Source organism: Lagenorhynchus albirostris, chromosome 15 (assembly GCF_949774975.1).
Source record: "Lagenorhynchus albirostris chromosome 15, mLagAlb1.1, whole genome shotgun sequence".
Taxonomy (NCBI): Eukaryota; Metazoa; Chordata; class Mammalia; order Artiodactyla; family Delphinidae; genus Lagenorhynchus; species Lagenorhynchus albirostris.
This window is the reverse complement of record NC_083109.1, coordinates 49386901-49407358: the sequence shown is the minus strand read 5'-3', so window position 1 is coordinate 49407358 and position 20458 is coordinate 49386901. Positions and strand designations below refer to the sequence as shown.

At 54.3% G+C, this 20458-nt stretch overlaps 5 protein-coding genes across 5 annotated transcripts; all 5 read right to left on the bottom strand.

Moving 5' to 3' along the window:
* Nucleotides 1-871: 871 nt before the first annotated feature.
* On the bottom strand, nt 872-1489 carry HBQ1 (hemoglobin subunit theta 1). Its single transcript, XM_060124056.1, has 3 exons — nt 1395-1489; nt 1100-1304; nt 872-1000 (listed from the first exon to the last, which is right to left on the bottom strand). The coding sequence occupies exons 1-3, from the start codon at nt 1487-1489 to the stop codon at nt 872-874; spliced, it is 429 nt and encodes a 142-aa protein (XP_059980039.1).
* Nucleotides 1490-3385: 1896 nt separating this feature from the next.
* On the bottom strand, nt 3386-4191 carry LOC132505038 (hemoglobin subunit alpha). The gene is made up of 3 exons (XM_060122906.1): nt 4048-4191; nt 3737-3941; nt 3386-3610 (listed from the first exon to the last, which is right to left on the bottom strand). Exons 1-3 carry the CDS (start codon nt 4140-4142, stop codon nt 3482-3484), a joined length of 429 nt encoding a protein of 142 aa, XP_059978889.1. The 5' UTR covers nt 4143-4191; the 3' UTR covers nt 3386-3481.
* Nucleotides 4192-6225: 2034 nt separating this feature from the next.
* LOC132505064 (hemoglobin subunit alpha-like) lies at nt 6226-7030 on the bottom strand. Its single transcript, XM_060122940.1, has 3 exons — nt 6888-7030; nt 6577-6781; nt 6226-6450 (listed from the first exon to the last, which is right to left on the bottom strand). The coding sequence occupies exons 1-3, from the start codon at nt 6980-6982 to the stop codon at nt 6322-6324; spliced, it is 429 nt and encodes a 142-aa protein (XP_059978923.1). The 5' UTR covers nt 6983-7030; the 3' UTR covers nt 6226-6321.
* Nucleotides 7031-8685: 1655 nt separating this feature from the next.
* On the bottom strand, nt 8686-9446 carry HBM (hemoglobin subunit mu). Its single transcript, XM_060124463.1, has 3 exons — nt 9336-9446; nt 8976-9180; nt 8686-8865 (listed from the first exon to the last, which is right to left on the bottom strand). Exons 1-3 carry the CDS (start codon nt 9425-9427, stop codon nt 8737-8739), a joined length of 426 nt encoding a protein of 141 aa, XP_059980446.1. The 5' UTR covers nt 9428-9446; the 3' UTR covers nt 8686-8736.
* A 671-nt stretch (nt 9447-10117) lies between these two features.
* On the bottom strand, nt 10118-11688 carry HBZ (hemoglobin subunit zeta). Its single transcript, XM_060123442.1, has 3 exons — nt 11594-11688; nt 10439-10643; nt 10118-10338 (listed from the first exon to the last, which is right to left on the bottom strand). Exons 1-3 carry the CDS (start codon nt 11686-11688, stop codon nt 10210-10212), a joined length of 429 nt encoding a protein of 142 aa, XP_059979425.1. The 3' UTR covers nt 10118-10209.
* Nucleotides 11689-20458: the final 8770 nt, after the last annotated feature.

Below are 20458 nucleotides of genomic sequence, written 5' to 3'. Positions count from 1 at the left end.
TGCTTCGGGTTCAGTACTGAGGTTTCAGGCATCCACTGGGGGTCTTGGAATATATCCCTCAGGATAAGAGGGGACTTCTGTCTGTGCATGTCACACATGTACTCTTGGATGGGACTCCCATGCCCTCCATTGTTCACACAGTTTCCCCATGTGTCAAGTGGGGAGTGAAGGAATAATGGATGTGCTGAGCCCACTGGGATACACAGGCAGGTGCAGCAAGTGAGTAGTTCTCCGAATTTTTTAAAGGAAGACGCTCTGAGGTCTGCTTCCTGAGAAGTGTGGCATGTGGGCAGCGCTCTCTGCCGGCTCCCTGGTCCGCCCTGTCCGCTGCAGGAGCCACCTCCTTCCACCAGGTCCAGAGTCTGGCAAAGGTGCCTTTGACCCCAAGGCTACCGGAGCAGTTCCGGTCCGCGCCGGCAGGGGCGCCGGTCCCTAATTTTCTCCCAGGCTGTGCCGCGCGCTTCTAGGTGGATCTGAGGTGTCCGAAGTGGGCAGCCCGGAGGAGGGTCCGGCCTCGCAGCTTGCGACCATGACCGCCACCTGCCACCCCTTCCCGAGTGGCCGAAGCCCCGGGTCTGCACCGCTAAGTGGTCGCGCCCAAGGGCATGGCTAGTCGGGGTTTACCACTTGGGATTTGGGACCCGCTGTCCAGACTTGCCTCAGGCTGCCGGGGTTCGGGGGGCGTCCTGCTGGGATCTGACAATTGGTAGTGTGAGACTCGGGCTTCCTCAGACCCCTACTTCATTTAGGAGGGGCGCCCCCGCCCCCTGTCAGGCCCAGGGCGCGCTCCCCTAGAGAGAACACTCGCGCACCCGAGGCTTTGTCCGCGGACTTTACTCAAACACAAGCCCCACGCGACCACCCTTTCAATTTAGTGACAGTTGGGGGCCAGCGCCGAGATCACGTGGCTCAGAAACTTGTTGAGCGAGGCCTGCAGGGAGGGGCTGAAGTCTCCGGGGTAGTGCCGGGCGAGGGTCACCAGCAGGCAGTGGACCAGCAGCTGCGGAGAGGGAGTCGTTTCCACGCGGGTGCACCCCCCCTTCCCTGACGGGAGCCCCCTCCCCCGGCGACAGGGGTCAGACCCCGCCGGCGAGCTCACCTGGAACTTGACGGGGTCCACGCGCAGCTTATGCGCGTGCAGCTCACGCAGAGCCGACAGGGCGCTGGGCAGGTCGTCCAGGTGGTCCACGGCGAGGGTCAGCGCGTCGGCCACTTTCTGGCCGTGCGCTCTGACCTGGGCGGAGCCGGGGCTCAGGTCCAGGTGGAGGAAGTAGGTCTTGGTGGAAGGGAAGGCCAGGAAGGTCCTGCGGGAGGAACGGCGAGTCAGGCTGGGGAGGAAGGAGGACGCTTTCCCGAGCGGGCTGAAGGCAGGGGAGCCCGGGGCCTGTGCGCACCTCTCCAGGGCCTCGGTCGTGTAGACGCCGACGTTACTACCCAGCTTCAGCCACAGCGCGCGCACCGCAGCCCGGTCCGCCGCCTCCAGCACCATCGTGGAGCCCGCCCGGCCGCGCGCTCGGAGCCTTGATGAAGTCCGGGTTGCGCCTGCGCGTATCGGCCCGCGGTCCCCTTGGCATCCTGGGTTCGCCGTGCCTCCGGTCGCAGAATCTGGCCCCAGGGGCCCGGAGCGCTCCACGGAGCGTCTGCTCCGACCTGGGGCCTTCCTAATCGCCCTGGACCCTGAGGCCCGTATTTTTGAAGGTTTACTCTATGGAAACTAATATTTAGTATGTATCATTAATATTAGGTTGCCCTGAATTTTAGCGTGGATTTTGGCATTGAACATCAGCTTATTCTACCTCCCTCCCGAGTCTATTATGACACCTTTCTGAGTCTATTTTCTCATTTATGGAATATAAGGAAGGTAACAATTTCTTCTTTCCAAGGTTGTGCCTGGTTCATAACAGACGCCCCTTTCTGACAATGAGCATTTATAATGGGTGCCTAGGATATATCCCAAAATAATAGCTAATACCTATGCAGCACTCATGCTGTGCCAGGCATCACTATACATCCTTTTGTTTTTTTAAATTGCGTTGAAATTCATGTAACATAAAATTTACTGTCTTAGCTATTTTAAGGTGTACAATTCAGTGTCTTTAATTACATTCAGAGTGTGTGCAGCCATTACCACTGTCCAGTTCCAGAACGTTTTCATCGTCCCAAATAGAAACTCTGTCCCCATTAGCCGTCAGTCCATAACCCCTGCCCTCCAGCCCCTGGCCATTACCAGTCTTTCTGTCTCTGTGCATCTGCGTATTCTGGACATTTCATGTGAATAGAATCATGCAATATATGGTCTTTTGTGTCTGGTTTCTTTCACTTAGCACGTTTCCGAGGTTTATCCATGTTGTAGCATGTATTGACACTTCGTTGCTTTTTATGGACGGATAACATTCCATTTTATGGATAGATAGATCACATTTTGTACACTCATCTGTTGATGAACATCTGGGTTGTTTCCACTTTTAGCCCAGGCCCTCATTTTTCCTAATAATAAAATAAGGAGGACTGCCTCTTACAGAGCTCATACTGTGCCACCAGCTGTGCTAAAAGCATGACACACTGAGTCAGGGAACCTGCCATCGCATTTTCTGAGGATGACACTTGGGCCCAGGGAAGAAAGGACACTGCTCTCAGTCGGGGGCTCAGGGCTGGACGACTACCAGGACTGGGCACTAGGGGCATTCTCCATGGGAAGGAAGCACATCGGAGTGCAGGCGCCCACACCCCCACCCCACCCCCCGGGCTCTCTTCTCCACTGCTGCACTGGGGTGAGTCAGTGGGCCTCAGTGGATCCTGAGCTGGGCCCCCCAAATCAGTCCTTTAGACCCTGTGAGTGTCCTGGGGGGTGTACCAGGTGAAAGGGGCATATCCAGGAAATTGCCTGGCTCTGCAATGGCACTGCTCACCCCAATTTCCTCTAGACTGTGCATGTACTTGGGAGGCACTTGATGGAGAGGGGGTACTCAGTGAGCCTCTGAAAAAGTGTGATCTCTGTGTTCTCCCCACCACCCAACTCTGGGAAGAGCCCTGGGAGAGCTCCAAGGTCCTAGGCTGGAGGTCCACCAACTCTCAGCACAAGTGTGTGTGCCATAAAATGTAAAGACAGGAAACAAACCCATTATTTGAGCAAACCCGCGATGAATACGCAAGTCTCTGGAATTCGGTAAAGGGCAGATGTACTCAGCAAGTCACTCCAGGGTGAGGGTGAGGGCTGCCCAGAGAATCCCAGGCAGTGGCAGTGGGACCGGCTCCGCCCCTCTTCTGTACTGTTTTCCCCTTCCCTCTCTTTACCTGCCTCGGAGAGTTGCTTGGTCCAAGGCAAAGAGAGCCACCCCGACTCCCGGCACGGTTCGTGGACACAAAAAACCGAGGCTACAGAGGCTGCAGCCCACTCAGACTTTATTCAAAGATCGGGAAGTGAGGGTGCCCAGAGCGCCAGAGGGCCCCAGGCCAGGGTAGGAATCGCGGAGGCTCCAGCTTAACGGTATTTGGAGGTCAGCACGGTGCTCACACTGGCCAAGAACTTGTCCAGGGAGGCATGGACCGAGGGCGTGAAATCGGCGGGGAGGTGGAGAGCCAGGGTCACCAGCAGGCAGTGGCTCAGGAGCTGCGGAGAGAGGGGGTGTCAGAGGCCGCGGGGTTGGGGGAGTGCCGCCGTGCTCCACCTCTGGAACCCCACCGCACTCTCTGCCTTGCTAGCTCAGATCTCTCCCGGCCCGGCCCGCGAGCTCACCTTGAAGTTGACCGGGTCCACACGCAGCTTGTGGGCGTGCAGGTCGCTCAGCTCAGACAAGGCATCGGGCAGGTTGTCTATGTGGCCCACGGCTTTGGTCAGCGCGTCGGCCACCTTCTTGCCGTGCCCCTTGATCTGGGCGGAGCCGTGTCCCAGGTCGAAGTGGGAGAAGTAAGTCTTGGTGCTGGGGAAGTTTATGAACATCCTGAGTGGAGAAGAGACGGGAGAGCCGGGCTTAGGCCGGTCGGCCCAGGACCAGGATGCGACGGGGCGACCGGCCCCAGTCCCAGCCGGGCAGATGGGCTGCTCACCTCTCCAGGGCCTCTGCGCCATATTCTGCACTGTGGTTGCCAATCTTAGACCAGGTGCCCTTGACGTTGGTCTTGTCGGCGGGAGACAGCACCATGGTGGATTCTCTCTGAGTCTGGGTCAGGACCAGAAGCGTGCAGGGCTGGGAGTGCGCGAGCCTTTATGCCTGGGGCGCGAGGGGCACGCCCGATCGCGGGCGCGCTCATTGGCTGGCGCGGGGCCGGGATGCGCCTATGGACCTGGACAGCAGGGGGCGCGCGGCGCAACGTGTGCGCCTGGCTGGGCGGTGCGTGCTTCGCTCCCGGTTTGGGGAGGGACCTGGAGACTCTGGCCAGGGTATTCGCCCTCCCACCGGCTGCTTCCCGCCCGCTGCGTCCACCTTCCCCGGAAGTGCTATCCTGGTCCCAGCTGGCGGGGGCCGGTTTGTGGAGCGGGGTGGATGTCCGCTCTTCCACCCTTTAGAACCCCTGAGGGATGGAAGAAGGGAGTAGGTCAGCCCGTCCCACCCACCCTGGACCTAGGCTTGGCACACGCTAGGCATTTTAAATTTGGGCAGAATCAGTGAATGAATGGGCGATTCGGTGAGTCTAGTTCAGGCCAGAGACGGATGCACACAAGACGTGTGCGCATCGCTGACATGTCCTCAACAAATCTCTACTGGAATCCCTCCGGCTGGGGGGCTCCGGGTTCAAGTTTCTTCTTCCAGGGTGGTAGTTGCTGCACCCCAGCCTTTTTTTGGGGGGGGTGGTGAGCCGCGGGGCATGCAGGATCTTAGTCCCTCGACCAGGGATCGAATCCGTGCACCCTGCACTGGAAGTGCGGCGTCTTAACCACTGAACCGCCAGGGAAGTCCCCACCCCGGCCCTTTTAAGGCAAGATTTGAGGAACATTTCTCAGCTGATGTCTTACATTCACAATATGGGAAGACCTCCCACAAAGATATAAGGAAAAGACAAATGACTTATGAGAACGATTGACAGAGGATTTTAACAGGAAATTAATGGAAATATCAAAATGACCAACAAATATATGAAGTGAGACAGAGCTGAATGAATTGGCCAGAAGACAGGTAGAGGAGACACAGTTCAGTGAGAAGAGCAGGTTGAAGAAAAATATGCCTAAGGTAGAATAGTATTTTTGACCAAAAAAAAAAAAAAGTACAGTTGTAGATGTAGCTGTGTCCCCTCAGCACAGGGTAGGAGCCAGTGGGGTCAGTCCCAAACTGTGAGCCTTGGCTCTTTCTGCGGGGGTTAGGTGGACAGGACAGATGGATTCTCTCTCTCCTTTGAATCACACAAAAAGGGTGTGCGTGTGTGTGTGAAAAAAACCATGGGTGGATTTTAATTTAATTCTTCAGTGTTTTTCTATATTTAAATGAAAGCAAATTGGGCTATGGGGCAGAGGAAGAGTGTGTGGTGGAGAGGGGGAAGCCACTCCCCAGCTGTTCGAAGAGGTCCTTGTCCAGAAAGAAAGTGGTGAGCAGGGGCCCCACCACTCTCCCCAAACTTTTATCCAGCGCTGGGTGTTGCCCTGAAGATGGGGGCTTGGCTGGAGGTGCTGATAGGGTCCCTAAGGGCTACAGGGTGGGTGGGGTGTGCAAGGTTCCAGTGTGGAGTCCAGGGCACTGGCGCGCGGGACGGGGGCCTTTGTGAAGGTTGCTCACAGCACCAAGGCAGAACTGCCGGGAGACCCCACAAAAAGCCTATTTGTGTGGTTTGTTGTTTGGATCTAACTGTATCTTTTTTTTTTTTTTTTTTTTTTTTTTGCGGTACACGGGCCTCTCACCGCTGTGGCCTCTCCCGTTGCGGAGCACAGGCTCCGGACGCGCAGGCCCAGCGACCATGGCCCATGGGCCCAGCCGCTCCACGGCATGTGGGATCCTCCCGCACCGGGGCACGAACCCGCGTCCCCTGCATCGGCAGGCGGATTCCCAACCACTGCACCACCAGGGAAGCCCCTAACTGTATCTTTAAGGGGGATCAGAGAAACTGCAAAACAGCGTGCCATTTTAGGACTACCCACCTCGGGCAGAGCCCTTGCAAGTCAGAGCTTGGTTCAGCAGATTCTGGGAGGCCTCAGCCTTAGCTCCCATCCCTCCTCAGCCCTCCCATTCCTCGTTGCTGGGAACCACCCCGACCCCGGCACGGTTTGTGGACACAGAGAACTGAGGCTACAGAGGCTGCAGCCCACTCAGACTTTATTCAAAGATCGGGAAGTGAGGGTGCCCAGAGCACCAGAGGGCCCCAGGCCAAGGTAGGAATCGCGGAGGCTCCAGCTTAACGGTATTTGGAGGTCAGCACGGTGCTCACACTGGCCAAGAACTTGTCCAGGGAGGCATGGACCGAGGGCGTGAAATCGGCGGGGAGGTGGAGAGCCAGGGTCACCAGCAGGCAGTGGCTCAGGAGCTGCGGAGAGAGGGGGTGTCAGGGGCCGCGGGGTTGGGGGAGTGCCGCCGTGCTCCACCTCTGGAACCCCACCGCACTCTCTGCCTTGCTAGCTCAGATCTCTCCCGGCCCGGCCCGCGAGCTCACCTTGAAGTTGACCGGGTCCACACGCAGCTTGTGGGCGTGCAGGTCGCTCAGCTCAGACAAGGCATCGGGCAGGTTGTCTATGTGGCCCACGGCTTTGGTCAGCGCGTCGGCCACCTTCTTGCCGTGCCCCTTGATCTGGGCGGAGCCGTGTCCCAGGTCGAAGTGGGAGAAGTAAGTCTTGGTGCTGGGGAAGTTTATGAACATCCTGAGTGGAGAAGAGACGGGAGAGCCGGGCTTAGGCCGGTCGGCCCAGGACCAGGATGCGACGGGGCGACCGGCCCCAGTCCCAGCCGGGCAGATGGGCTGCTCACCTCTCCAGGGCCTCTGCGCCATATTCTGCACTGTGGTTGCCAATCTTAGCCCAGGTGCCCTTGACGTTGGTCTTGTCGGCGGGAGACAGCACCATGGTGGGTTCTCTCTGAGTCTGGGTCAGGACCAGAAGCGTGCAGGGCTGGGAGTGCGCGAGCCTTTATGCCTGGGGCGCGAGGGGCACGCCCGATCGCGGGCGCGCTCATTGGCTGGCGCGGGGCCGGGAGGTGCCAGCCTGGAAAGCTCGGTCTCGAGAGGGTGCGGGAGTGCTGGAGTCCCAAGTGGGCCCCACCCAGTCCTGGGGCCCACTCTTTTCCCGCTCCTGTGGGTCTGGGAGCTCACACACGTTTCCGAGCCACGCAAACCCACTGGCACCCGAGTTTGTCCCCAGCTGGTGTAGCCTCGAGGTGTCTATTTGCCAGTCTTGGAGAGGAGCACAGTCTTTTCCGAAGTGAAACAAGCTGCTTTCGCACTAAACTTTTCCCCAGGATGAAGAGCTGTAAACTGCCCATGTAAATAATGTGGGTGCAGGATGTAACAGGGGGGAAGTCCTTTAAGCATCGTACCCACAATGGTGGGCAGGCCCTGGCACAGCGCGGGTTAGCAGGTGTTGTCATGGACAGTGGGGGCATTCCGCTCAGCCAGGGTCAGGGCTTGGCATCCAGCAGCCCCTCCCCACCCCCTGCTTTGGACTTGGTCCCCCACTTCCCAGCCCTGCACAGATGTGAGATTATCAGCTGGGGAACCATTCTCATTCAGAGTTTGGAGAGCTCCCAGGGTCAGGCTCCTGCATTTGCAAAGGCTCTAAATGGAGCACTAAGATCCCTGCACCAGTGCTGCAGAGGGAAGAGAGATTGACAGGGCACGTGTGTGTGTGTGTGTGTGTGTGTGTGTGTGTGTGTGTGTGTAAGGTGGGCGCCATGGCCCAGGGACCCCAGAGACTGAGCGGGGCGGCTGGAGCTGGGGTGGGGTTTGGGTGGCCGTGGGCCAGCCAGGCACCCACCCTGCATTAGGATCTTCTAAATTATTTAAAAGACCCAGCGCGGTTGGGGATTTTCCGTCGGATGCATCAGGCTCAGCACGCTTAGGGACAAGCCTAGTATCTCACCTTATGTTGACGTGACATGGGTTGTGGCCGTAGAGGTCTTCCTTCCTACCCCACTCCCTGCCCCAGGAGATGCAGAGGAAGGGACTAACTTGGACCAGGGCAAGGCAACTACAGAGTGAGTGCTGGAAGTAGGGGAGAAGATGGGAAAGAACAGAGATGAGGGTCTGTGGAGCCCTAGGCCACGAAGTCTGTTTGGCCTCAGGCCAGGAACTTGCCCCCTAGGCCTCGGTGCCCCGCCTAGCTGTTAAAGAGGCGAAGATTCAGGCTTGCGGTTCCTGGAGTGAGGTAGGGACGGAGACGAATTAGTGTGTGAATGAGGACGTGCTTTGCAAATGGTATGGCATCGCACGGGTGCCAGATGCGAGGTGAAGCCGAAGACACTTCCCCCATCCGAGCACGCGCTCGGCCCCACCACATTCCCCTGCCCCGGGAGGGCAACTGTTCTGTGCAAGCCTCTGGGTGTACACACCCGGCCCGGACCCCCAGACTGTCAGACCGGGAACCGTCCTCGTTCAGGGTTTGTTGAGTGCCCAAGGTCCCGTTCCTGTGCCCCTGGTTCCATTGTCAGCAAAGGTTGGGGATCCTGCCCTAAGATTCCGCGAGGCTCCCCTCAGGACCCGGAGCTTCTCTGCCCGCAACTGTGACGTCAGTCCGCCTGCTCCCCAAAGACCACACCTGCGCGGGGTCCAGACTTTTGAGGCTTGTTTATTGACATGCGCAGACCTAGACCCGGGGCACAGAACTCAGCGGTACTTTTCTGTCAGCACTACCGCCAGGCCCGTCAGGAACTTATCCCACACCACCTGCATCTCCACCGTGAACTCGCCCTGCAGGTGGGAGGCCAGCACCACCTGGAAACACTGGATCAGCAGCTGCGGGAGAAAAGGCCGGTGAGAAGAGATCTGTCCTCGCCAATTCCTTGCCGAATGCCTCCCCACCTCGGCTGCGCGCGCGAACCCTGCTACGTCCCGGGGTGGCTCACTGGGAAGTTGGTGGGGTCCACGCGCAGCACATGTGCGTGCAGGTCGGCAAGCGGGCTCAGGGCCGCGCGCAGGTTGTCCATGTGCCGGACGGCCACTCCCACCGCCTCGAGCACACGTTGTCCGTGGCTCAGCAGCTGCACCTCGTCAGGGCGGTCGCCCAGGTGCTTAAAGTAGGTCTTGGTGCTGGGGTACACCGTGAAGAGCCTGCGGGAGCAAGGGTGAAGAGGGAGGGCGGTCCCTCCAGCGTCTGCGCCGCCCAGACCCCGCGAACCCCCGGTCAGGCCCGCCCCCCTCCCGACTCAGGCCCAACACCCCAGTCTCCGCCTCGCTACGATTCTGGAGACCCAGCCCCAACCCACCTGAGCAGAAGCTCCGCCCCGAAGGGCGCCTCGTGGCCGGCGATCAGGTCCCAGACCTGTGCTACTTGGGCGCGCTCCTGGGCGCTGAGCATGGCGTTGGCGTGGCTGCTCTGGGTGCCGCGCCCGCAGTCCCGGCCTCCTTATAGCGGCCCTGCCCCCGGCGCCCTGCCCGCCCTTATCTTCAGGAGCGCGGCGGGAACCTGGGGACCCTGGTTGCCAACCCAGGTCCCTGTCACCGCGGAGGAACTGAATCACGCCGTGTGTGTGTGTGTGTGTGTGTGTGTGTGTGTGTGTGTGTGTGTGCGCGCCTTGGCTGCAGACTTCAGGGGGATCTACAATTATTCCACAGGGAGCTGATGGAGGGATTGGGAGAAAGAGCGCGGAGGGCCAGGAGGTGTCAAGGGTCCTCTCAGTGCCTGAGCTGTGACAACAAGCTTTGAGGAAAGGCCCCTGAGTCCCTACACATACCCTACACATACCCTACACATACACACAATACGCTGACTGAAGCGACAGACTGGGTGATTTGGGAGGCGGGAAAGAGGCACAAACTCAGGTCTGACCCGAGAAAACGGCGTGGGCGGTCCTGGGCTGTTCTGCTCCCTCCGGTCGCGACTCTGGGGTCCTCAGGACCAAGGACCGCCCCCAAAGCACCCTTGGAGTGACCTCCAGGCCGGGGGTGACACTAGGGTCGGCAGTGTTCCTGCGAAGCCTCCATTCCCTCCCTTCATTCTCCTCCGCTTCCCCCAATACTGAGACGCACAACCAGGCTCCCTCCATCCTCATCCATTTATTGGGGGTCCCGGGTGGAATCGTAAGAGGGTGCAGGGGAAGGGGAGGGCTCGAAGCCTGCCCTGGGGGTCGGGAGGCATCCTCAGCGGTACTTCTCGGTCAGGACGCGGGACACGATGGACAGGAACTTGTCCCAGGCGGCGTGCGCGTCGGCCGTGAAGTCAGCGGGGAAGTGCGAGGCCACCGTGACCAGCAGGCAGTGGGACAGCAGCTGGGGCGACAGGGTGGCTCAGGGCGGGCGCGGCGCGAGCGGCGGGCACCCAGCCCCGTCCCCGGACCCCGCCCCGCCCCGGGCCCCGCCCCGCGCCCACCTTGAAGTTGACAGGGTCCACGCGCAGCACGTAGGCGTGCAGCTCGCTCAGCTTGGAGAGGGCGCCCGCCACGTTGTCGATGCTCTTGACCGCGTCGCCCACGGCGGCCACCACCTTGGAGCCGTGCGCGCGCAGCTGCGCGGAGCCCGCGTGCAGGTCGAAGTGCGGGAAGTAGGTCTTGGTCTGGGGGTAGCTGGAGAAGAGCCTGCGGGCGGGGCGGGCCGGGCCGGGACACGTCACGTTTGCACGCGGGAGTTAAAACGTAAATATTAGGGCAAAAAGTGCAACTTGACCCCAATATGAACATTTTAAAGACACACAGGATCGGTATCGCGGACTTCAGCTGTTGCCCCAGCTCCAGTATGGCCCGGCCCACCTCACCCTCACCGCCCTGTCCTCCAGTCATTCGTTCCATCCTTCACTCACTCATTCAATCAACAATGATTGTGGAGACCTGGGTGCTGGGCGCTGAGGGAGGGACACGATCGACCCTCGTCACCCTCCCCATGCCCCTTCTCTTGCTCGCTGACCGCCGAGCACCCGCCTCACCGCTGCTCGTGCTCACTGAACCTGCATATGTGCCCTCCTCACTGACCCTCTTCACTGTCCCCTCCTCACTGTCCCTCCTCACTGTCCCCTCCTCACTGACCCTCCTCACTGACCCTCCTCACTGTCCCCTCCTCACTGACCCTCCTCACTGTCCCCTCCTCACTGACCCTCCTCACTGTCCCTCCTCACTGTCCCCTCCTCACTGACCCTCCTCACTGCCCCCTCCTCACTGACCCTCCTCACTGTCCCCTCCTCACTGACCCTCCTCACTGTCCCTCCTCACTGACCCTCCTCACTGACCCTCCTCACTGTCCCCTCCTCACTGTCCCTCCTCACTGTCCCCTCCTCACTGACCCCTCCTCACTGACCCTCTTCACTGTCCCCTCCTCACTGTCCCTCCTCACTGTCCCCTCCTCACTGACCCTCCTCACTGACCCTCCTCACTGTCCCCTCCTCACTGACCCTCCTTACTGTCCCCTCCTCACTGCCCCCTCCTCACTGACGCTCCTTGCTGACCTATCCTCCCTGACCCCTCCTACTGACCCCTGTCCTCAGTGACCCACACTGTCCCCTACCAGGCTCCATCCCAGCCCAGCTGGTGCTCACCTCTCCAGGGCCTCGGTGCCGATGATGTCTGCCTGTGTGGAGATCTTGCCCCACATGGACACGATGATGGTCCTCTCAGCCCTGGTCAGAGACATGGTGGCGGCTGAGTGGGAGCTGGGTATGCTGAGAACTGGTGTCCGTGGTGCTCAGCCCCCAGGGTCCCCTTATATATGTGGAGCCAGGGTGGGGGCCAGGCTGTGGTCATCGCTGGGAGAGGGGAGGGGGCCATGGGGGGTGGGTCTCTTATCAGATCCAGTGACAGTGGGCAGTCAGGGCCCGGTGGGCCTGGTGGGGTGAGGGGCTATCACTCCGGCTGCCCTTGCTGGGCCTTAAAGGGGGCGTTGGCTGCAGCCTGACCAGACTCCAGGGGAGATAGGGGCCCAGGCAGCCCAGTGCTGCACTGCCCTTGTCCATTTCAGAATCACAAAATGGGAGAAGCCAGAGGAGCAGTGCCCACACACCCTCCTCGGCTGGCCTGTGCCTGTGCTGCCTGCATTGCTCCTCGGTGGGTCCTGTGGCTGGACTCACATGCCAGCATCCCCCCCGCACCCCCCTCCCCCACAGACACTGGCTCTAGGATCCCTGGGTTTCCTCCAAGAAAGCAATGGTTTTGCCAAGTGGGCCCTGAGGAGGGAGGTACTGACTGGTTCTGTTCCTGAAAAGCTGGAGGAGGTGGCTGGTCAATAAGAGAATCCTAATGTCATGTGCTTTTGGGGACTACTCTGTTGCTCACCACGTTATTATTTCAACATACAATACAGTTGATTTTTTTAAATGTACTGCTCTGTGAATTTTGACATGTGTGTAGATTTGTGTAACCCCACCACAGTCAGGACACACAACAGTTCTATCAGCCCCAAAACTCCCACAGGCTGCCCCTTTGCAGTCTCACCTTCCTCTGTCCCCTAAACCCAGACAACCACTATAATTCTGTCTTTTTCAAGAATATCCTATAAATGGAACCATACGGCATGTCATCTTGTAGGACTGGCTTCTTTTACTTAGAATAATACCCTTGAGATCCATGCATGTTATTGCCGGTATCAGTAGTTGGCTTCCTTTTATTGCAGAGTAGTACTCCACGGTACTAATGTTCATTCATTCTCCCACTCAAACATGTGGGCTTTTTCCAGTTTGGGGCTATTACAAATAAAGCTGCTATGAACATTCTTGTGTAGGTCTTTATGTGAACATAAGTTTTTATTTCTCTGGGATGATACCATATCTAGGAGTAGGATTGTTGGTTCATGTACTAACTGTATGTTTAACTTTGTAAGAAACCACTAAACTGTTTTCCAGAGTGGCTTTACCATTTTGCATTCCACTCAGCAATGAAGGGAAGTCCTAGCGTCCGTGCATCTTTGTCAGAATCTTTACATGTTAGTCGTTCTGATGGTTGTGAGAAAATATATCATTGTGGCTTCAATTTGTGTTTCCCTGATGGCCAGTGATGTGCAGCATCTTTTCATGGGCTTATTTGCCATCCATGTATTCTCTTTTTAATTAATTAATTAATTTATTTATTTATTTATTTATGGCTGCGTTAGGTCTTTGCTGCTGTGCACAGGCTTTCTCTAGTTGTGGTGAGCAGGGGCTACTCTTCATTGCGGTGCACGGGCTTCTCATTGCGGTGGCTTCTCTTGTTGCGGAGCACTGGCTCTAGGCATGCAGGCTTCAGTAGTTGTGGCTCGCAGGCTCTAGAGCGCAGGCTCAGTAGTTGTGGCGCATGGGCTTAGTTGCTCCGCTGCATGTGGGATCTTCCCGGACCAGGGCTCGAACCTGTGTCCCCTGCATTGGCAGGCGGATTCTTAACCACCGCACCACCAGGGAAGTCCCATATATTCTCTTTGGTGAAATATCTCTTCTGGTCTTTTGACCATTTTAAAATTGGGTTGTTTGTTTTCTTATTGTTGAATTTTGAGAGTTCTGTATATATTCTGGGTGCAATCATTTGTCAGATATGCAATTTGCAAATATTTCCTCCTAGTTTGTAGCTTGTCACTTCATTTTCTTAATAGTGTCATTTGCGGAGCCGAAGTTTTATTTTTTATTAATTAATTAATTTATTTTTTTGCGGTACGTGGGCCTCTCACTGTTGTGGCCTCTCCCGTTGCAGAGCACAGGCTCCGGACGCACAGGCTCAGCGGCCATGGCTCACGGGCCCAGCCACTCCGCGGCATGTGGGATCTCCCCGGACCGGGGCACGAACCCATGTCCCCTGCATCAGCAGGCGCACTCTCAACCACTGCGCCACCAGGGAAGCCCCAAAGTTTTATTTTTGATGAAGTCTAATTTATCAAGTTTTCCTCTTAAGATTCATGTTTTTAGAGTCATGCCTGAGAATTCTTTGCCTAATCCCAGGTCACAGAGACTTTTATCTATGGTTTCTTCTAAATGTTTCATAGTTTATATTTTACACTTAGATCCATGATCCATTTTGAGATAATTTTTGTATGAAGTGTGAGGTTTATGTCCAGGTTTTTTTTCTTTGCCTATGAGTGTTCAATTTTTCTAGCACCTTTTGTTGAAAACACTATACTTCCTCTATTGAATTGCCTTCTCTAATTCATTTGTAAAAGATTAATTTGACATATTTCTACAGGTCTATTTCTGTACTCTCTATTTTGTTCCATTGATCTATGTGTCTATCCTTCACCAAAATCACACTGTGTTTATTACTGTAAACTTTATGTTCGGTCTTAAAATTAGATCCTGTCCCAAGAATGGGAGAAAACATTTGCAAATCATACATCTGATAAGCGACTGATCCACAATATAAAAAAACTTACAACTGAAAAATAGAGACAAAAAACTAATTGAAAACTGGGCAAAGGACTTTAATAGACAATACTCTAAAGAAAACATACAGATGTCCAATAAGCACATGAAGAGATGCTCAGCATCGTTACTCATTAGGGAAATGCAAATCAAAACCAAACAGAGCACACTCACTAAGATGGCTATAATCAAAACCCCTAACCCTGAACTCTAACCCTAACCTTACCTACACCTATTAGAATGGCTATATTTAAAAGGCAAATAACAAGTGTTGGTGAGGAGGTGGTGAAATTGGAATCTTTAGACACTGCTGGTGGGAATGTAAAATGGTGCAGCTACTGTGGAAGACAGCCTGGCAGTTCCTCAAAAGGTTAAACATAGAGTTCCCATATGACCCAGCAGTTCCATTCCTTAGTATATACCCAATAAAATGAAAACATACATCCACTCAAAAACTTGTACTGTGTTCGTAGCACCAACCACTATTTATAATAGCCAAAAAGTGCAAAAAACCCAAATGTCCTTCAACTGATGAATGGGTGAATCAAACATGGTATAATCTATGCAATGGAATAGTATTCCATCAAAAAAAGGAACAAAGTACTGATACATGAATGAACCTTGAAAAAACACATATTGTGGGACTTCCCTGGTGGCACAGTGGTTAAGAATCCACCTGCCAATGCAGGGGACACAGGTTTGATCCCTGGTCTGGGAAGATCCCACATGCCGTGGAGCTAAGCCCATGTGCCACAACTCCTGAGCCTGTGCTCTAGAGCCCACGAGCCACAACTACTGAAGCCCACACATCCTAAAGCCCGCATGCCGCAACTGCTGAGCCTACATGCCACAACTACTGAAGCCCATGTTCTCTAGGGCCTGTGTACTGCAACTACTGAGCCTGAGTGCTGCAACTACTGAAGCCCGCAGGCCTAGAGCCAGTGCTCCACAACAAGAGAAGCCACCACAATGAGAAGCCCGCGCACCACAACGAAGAGTAGCCTCTACTTGCTGCAACTAGAGAAAGCCCGAAGGCGGCAACAAAGACCCACCACAGACAAAAAAAAAAAAAAAATTAAAAATACATATTGTATGATTCCATTTATATATATGTCAAGGACAGGCAAATCCTTAGAGACAGAAAGTAGATTAGGTTGTCTGGGGCCGGGGTAGTTGGGGGGTGTGACTGCTAATGCGGATGGGTTTCCTTTTGGGGTGATGCAAACGTTCTAAAATTGTGCTGATGGCTGCATAACTCTCTGAATATACTAAAACCCGCTGAATTGCACACTTTAAATGGGTGGAATATATGGCATGTGAATTTTATCTCAATAAAGGTGTTAAAAGACTGGGTGATGTCATTCCTCCCTCATTATTCTTTTCCAAAATGGTTTTGGTGATTCTGGTTCCTTTGCCTTTCCGTATGAATTTGGGAGTTAGTCAAAGAGTTATCTGCACAAAAGCCTATTAGACTTTTTACAGAATGGGTAAACGTTTCCCGCGTGGAGAGTTCTGATCACAGATATTTTGCTGAACTATTCTTAGAGAAAATTGTGAGGCTCAGACAAGCCCTCTGATTGGAAAACGTGTACAAGAATAAGCAAGGATCGAGCACCTTCTGTATGCCAGACACTGTGCTTGGCACGTTATTGTGCCACGATGTTGGTCTCTTCTACGTCCAAGCCGGGCTTGATGGGAGTGTGGAGGTTTGAATGCAGGAGCTGAGTCCGATGGATACCTCCCCACTGCTGAGCAGAGAGGGCGGGGATCTCACCTGGGCTGTTGGTGCCTGTCTGTGGCCTGGAGGTAGAGTCTGCCTTCATGGAAGCCCCTTCCCAGTCTCTCCCTACTTACATTTCACAGCTGTGCCCCTCTTCTCCTGTGACAGGGTCACCCTCTCCCAGGGAGGTGCCCACCCTCCACTGGCCTTAGGCTTCTTGCTACCTCTCCTGGCAGTGCTGACTCCAGGGCCCCAGGTGTTCACAGGGAGTGTGGCTTTGTCTCTCTGGGTTCGTTCCAGAATGGGATGAGCCTGGTCCTCCCCAGTCACCTCTGGCTGTTGCTTGGTTCAGAAGGAAACTCCAGGGCCACCACCAGCATATGGGCCTTCCATAAGGGTATGTAAGCCTGATTCTGAGGCTTCAGCTCCTAGAAAGCAGAGGTGTCAGCAGGGAGACAGACAGAGACAGATGGACAGACTGGCAGAGAAAACAGACTGAGTGAGGGAGACAGAGGAGGCTGAGCGCCAGGTGGAAGGTCACGCAGAGGGAGGGAGTCTGGAGGTCCTGGGTGAGGCTGGAGCTGGCCTGCCAGGTGAAGGTATTAAGTCTGCCAGAGGGGGAGGCACAGTAGGGTCTCAGTGAGGGATGTGTCTTTTAGAAGCCCCCCAGCTGCAGTGTCTGGGGTCTGTGGCCAGGAGCCAGTGTGGGAGGTAATGAGTGTGGACTCTAGACCTCCCACTATGGGGCCGGTCCTCCCCTCCTCTCTGGCCTCAGGGCCTCCTGTTTCTCTCCCGGCAGCACCTCCCCCCATCCTTGGCCTCCATAAGAGAGGGAGGCACAGGAAGCCACTTTTTTTCTGAAACTACCAAGCCCTGCAAAGCATTGGTGTGGGCAGGAGCCCTTTTCTTTTTTTACTTTTTTCATTGTAAAATATAGCACAAGATTACATCATAGCCTAATGAATTATGTCATAGCCTAATTAATTATTATAAGGCACATATTCAGCAACCCAATCCTCCCCAAAGGTGACCCCTACCCTGACTTACCTTCTTGCTTTTCAATAACTTAAAAAAAATTATTTACTTATTTATTTAGTTTTGGCTGCGTGGGGTCTTTGTTGCAGTGTGTGGGCTTCTCACTGCGGTGGCTTCTCTTGTTGAGGAGTACAGACTCTAGGCTCACGAGCTTCAGTAGTTGTGGCTCGTGGGCTCTACAGCGCAGGCTCAGTAGTTGTGGCGCACGGGCTTAGTTGCTCTGCGGCATGTGAGATCTTCCTGGACCAGGGCTCGAACCTGGGTCCCCTGCATTGGCAGGCAGATTCTTTTTCTTTTTTTTAGTACTTTCTTTTTTTTTTAAGATTTATTTTATTTATTTATTTATTTATTTATTTATTTATTTATTTTATTGGCTGCGTTGGGTCTTCTGTTGCTGTGCGCTGGCTTTCTCTAGTTGCAGCAAGCGGGGGCTACTCTTCGTTGCGGTGCGAGGGCTTTTCATTGCAGTGGCTTCTCTTGTTGTGGAGCACAGGCTCTAAGGCACGCAGGCTTCAGTAGTTGTGGCACACGGGCTTAGTTGCTGTGCGGTATGTGGGATCTTCCTGGACCAGAGCTCGAACCCGTGTCCCCTGCATTGGCAGGCGGATTCTTAACCACTGTGCCACCAGGGAAGCCCAGGCGGATTCTTAACCACTGCGCCACCAGGGAAGTCCCTCAATAACTTTTTACTACTACTAAAGTGTCCTTAGGCACTTTAGTTGGTTTTGCCTGATTTTGGCCTTCAGGTACATGAAACAGTACAGTGTCTTCTGTCACCCATGTTTGTGACATGCCAGAGATGCTGTGGGTGTTCATTGTCATCTCTGTGTTGTATTTCCTTGTAGGAATATATCACAAAGTTACACAGGGTACTGGGGAATGGACATTTGGGTTGTTTAGTTCTTGGTTGCTGTGAATGATGCTGCAGTGAACATTCTGTCAGATATATTCCTAGGAGCGGGGCTGCTGGGTCTAGGGCATGGGAATTCTCAGCTTCAGTAATTAATGCCAGACCGCTTTCTGGAGCAGCTGTACCACCTTGCATTCCCCTAGTGATGGTTGAGTTCCTCGTTCTCCACATCCTTACAAACGTTTGCTGTGGTAGGTCTCCTGGTCTCAAATTTTAGCTATTCTGGTGGGTATGTATTAGTTTCTCACATGGTCTTAATTTGCACTTTCCTAACGCTGATGAGCTTGGGCCCCTGTTCACATATTTGCTGTCCTTTGGATTTCCTCTTTTTTTTTTTTTTGTTTTTGCGGTACGTGGGCCTATGGCTCACGGGCCTAGCCGCTCCGCGGCATGCAGGATCTTCCCGGACCGGGGCACGAACCCGTGTCCCCTGCATCGGCAGGCGGACTCCCAACCACCGTGCCACCAGGGAAGCCCTGGATTTCCTCTTTTTTGAAGTTTCCAAGTCATGGCCATTTTTCTACTGTGTTGCCAGTCTTATTGATTTATAGGAATTTTAAAAATATTCTGGATATAAGTTCTTGTCAGTTTCACGTGTCTTATATCCCCCAGGTCTGTACCTTGCCTGAATGCTCTTAGCACTGTTTTTGAATGGAAGTTTATAATTTTAATGCAATAAAATTTAGTGATTTTTAAAATTGGGTTTAAAAATGTTGTACCTTTCGGGCTTCCCTGGTGGTGCAGTGGTTGAGAGTCCGCCTGCTGATGCAGGGGACATGGGGTCGTGCCCCAGTCTGGGAGGATCCCACATACCATGGAGCGGCTGGGCCCGTGGGCCATGGCCACTGAGCCTGCGCGTCCGGAGCCTGTGCTCCGCAACGGGAGAGGCCACAACAGTGAGAGGCCCGCGTACTGCAAAAAAAAAAAAAAAGTGTTGTACCTTTCTATACACAACAGCCAAAAGGTGGAAACAACCCAAATGTCCATCAGTGGAGGAATGGATCAACAAATAATGATACTTCTGTACAATGAGATATTCTTCAGCCATAAAAATGAAGCACCAACACACCCTGACATGGATGAACCTTGAGAACATGATACTAAGTGAAAGAGGCCAGACGTGAAAGGCCACATATTGTGTGATTCTACTTATATGAAGCATCCAGAACGGGCAAATCCAAAGAGACAGGAAGTGGATGAGTGGGTGCCAGGGGCTGCGGGGAGGGCAGTGGGGAGGATGGGGAATGACGAAAATATTCTGGAACTAGTTAGTGATGATGGTTGCGTCCATTACGAATATACGAAATGTCACCGAATTAACTGTTCACTTTCAAATGGTTAATTTTACGTTGTGCAAATTTTACCTCAATTTTTTAAGCAAGTGGAATAAGCGTTGGACTGAAGGCTTCAGTGAAGTGAACCTTCTGTATTACGTTTCTAAGAACTTTATTGTTTGGTCCTTTGAGCTGGGCAACAATCCACCTTGGACTGATTTTGTGTGGTGTGAGGTAAGGTCTGTTGTGTGGCCCTAGCTAACATTTACCAAGTGCTTTCTAAGTCCTGGGCGTAGACCGATACTCTTCATGTTGGGTATTTGACCCTCACAGCTCTGTGAGAGAAGTTTTATTTTATTATCATGACATGTTTTAAGATAAGGAAACAGAGGCTCGGGAAGGTTATGAAACACGTTCAGTTTCAGTAGAGGGGGACCAGCCCCAGTGGGCAGAGGAGACCAAGGTTTGTTGTGGGCAAGGTCTTCTGTCTCTGGGCCTTGCATTCCCCGCCTGAAACAAGAGGAGCCTGAGCTTGTGCAGGACTTCAGGGTGCTGAAACCTGCTGGCCTCTGGGCTGAATTCCAAGCCCCAGGCTTGTTCTGAGCTTGTGCAGTTGGGCCTGAGTTCAGAGGGCCCTGGTCTCAGCAGAAGACGGAGGAGGGATCTGCATACCCTCACCTAAAAGCAGCCCCGGGTGACCCTGGGCAGGGTCAGGTACCTTGTGAGCCCCATTTTCCCTGGTTTAACCTCGGGTGGGGGTTAGAATAGCCTCCACCACACTCTTAAGAGGGATGAGGTGTCACCATGTGACCTTGGGACACAGCAGCATGAATTCAAGATTATTGTGGTTCCTATTGTAGGTGAATGATTCTTTCTGGGCAGAGATGGTGGAGATGTCAAGGTGGGTCTGAGATAGGGTCTGTGAGCCCCGCCTGGCCCTCTGGCAGTCTGTGGTGGCTCTATCAGGCCCAGACCAAGTGGCAGAACTGATAAGGCCTGGCCGTCCAAGGAGCCTCCTGGCCCTACCCCGGGGAGTGGGGGGAGAACCCAGGCTGGGAGGAAAGGTCAAGAGTTTCTGTTTCCAAGAATCTACTTACTTCCAAAAAGCAGGTTACTAAAGAGAGTTATTTAAATTTAAAATGAGGACT

What these genes read in the sequence shown, in the direction of transcription:
- LOC132505038 (XM_060122906.1), bottom strand. Translation starts at nt 4,142, where the DNA reads ATGGTGCTGTCTCCCGCCGACAAGACCAACGTCAAGGGCACCTGGTCT. An exon ending in GGCGCAGAGGCCCTGGAGAG is followed by an intron (nt 3,942 to 4,047) that starts GTGAGCAGCCCA and finishes TTCTCCACTCAG; the next exon opens with GATGTTCATAAACTTCCCCA. An exon ending in TGGACCCGGTCAACTTCAAG is followed by an intron (nt 3,611 to 3,736) that starts GTGAGCTCGCGG and finishes CTCTCTCCGCAG; the next exon opens with CTCCTGAGCCACTGCCTGCT.
- LOC132505064 (XM_060122940.1), bottom strand. Translation starts at nt 6,982, where the DNA reads ATGGTGCTGTCTCCCGCCGACAAGACCAACGTCAAGGGCACCTGGGCT. An exon ending in GGCGCAGAGGCCCTGGAGAG is followed by an intron (nt 6,782 to 6,887) that starts GTGAGCAGCCCA and finishes TTCTCCACTCAG; the next exon opens with GATGTTCATAAACTTCCCCA. An exon ending in TGGACCCGGTCAACTTCAAG is followed by an intron (nt 6,451 to 6,576) that starts GTGAGCTCGCGG and finishes CTCTCTCCGCAG; the next exon opens with CTCCTGAGCCACTGCCTGCT.
- HBZ (XM_060123442.1), bottom strand. Translation starts at nt 11,688, where the DNA reads ATGTCTCTGACCAGGGCTGAGAGGACCATCATCGTGTCCATGTGGGGC. An exon ending in GGCACCGAGGCCCTGGAGAG is followed by an intron (nt 10,644 to 11,593) that starts GTGAGCACCAGC and finishes CCCCGCCCGCAG; the next exon opens with GCTCTTCTCCAGCTACCCCC. An exon ending in TGGACCCTGTCAACTTCAAG is followed by an intron (nt 10,339 to 10,438) that starts GTGGGCGCGGGG and finishes CTGTCGCCCCAG; the next exon opens with CTGCTGTCCCACTGCCTGCT.
- HBQ1 (XM_060124056.1), bottom strand. Translation starts at nt 1,489, where the DNA reads ATGGTGCTGGAGGCGGCGGACCGGGCTGCGGTGCGCGCGCTGTGGCTG. An exon ending in ACGACCGAGGCCCTGGAGAG is followed by an intron (nt 1,305 to 1,394) that starts GTGCGCACAGGC and finishes TTCCTCCCGCAG; the next exon opens with GACCTTCCTGGCCTTCCCTT. An exon ending in TGGACCCCGTCAAGTTCCAG is followed by an intron (nt 1,001 to 1,099) that starts GTGAGCTCGCCG and finishes CCCTCTCCGCAG; the next exon opens with CTGCTGGTCCACTGCCTGCT.
- HBM (XM_060124463.1), bottom strand. Translation starts at nt 9,427, where the DNA reads ATGCTCAGCGCCCAGGAGCGCGCCCAAGTAGCACAGGTCTGGGACCTG. An exon ending in GGGGCGGAGCTTCTGCTCAG is followed by an intron (nt 9,181 to 9,335) that starts GTGGGTTGGGGC and finishes TTGCTCCCGCAG; the next exon opens with GCTCTTCACGGTGTACCCCA. An exon ending in TGGACCCCACCAACTTCCCA is followed by an intron (nt 8,866 to 8,975) that starts GTGAGCCACCCC and finishes TTTCTCCCGCAG; the next exon opens with CTGCTGATCCAGTGTTTCCA.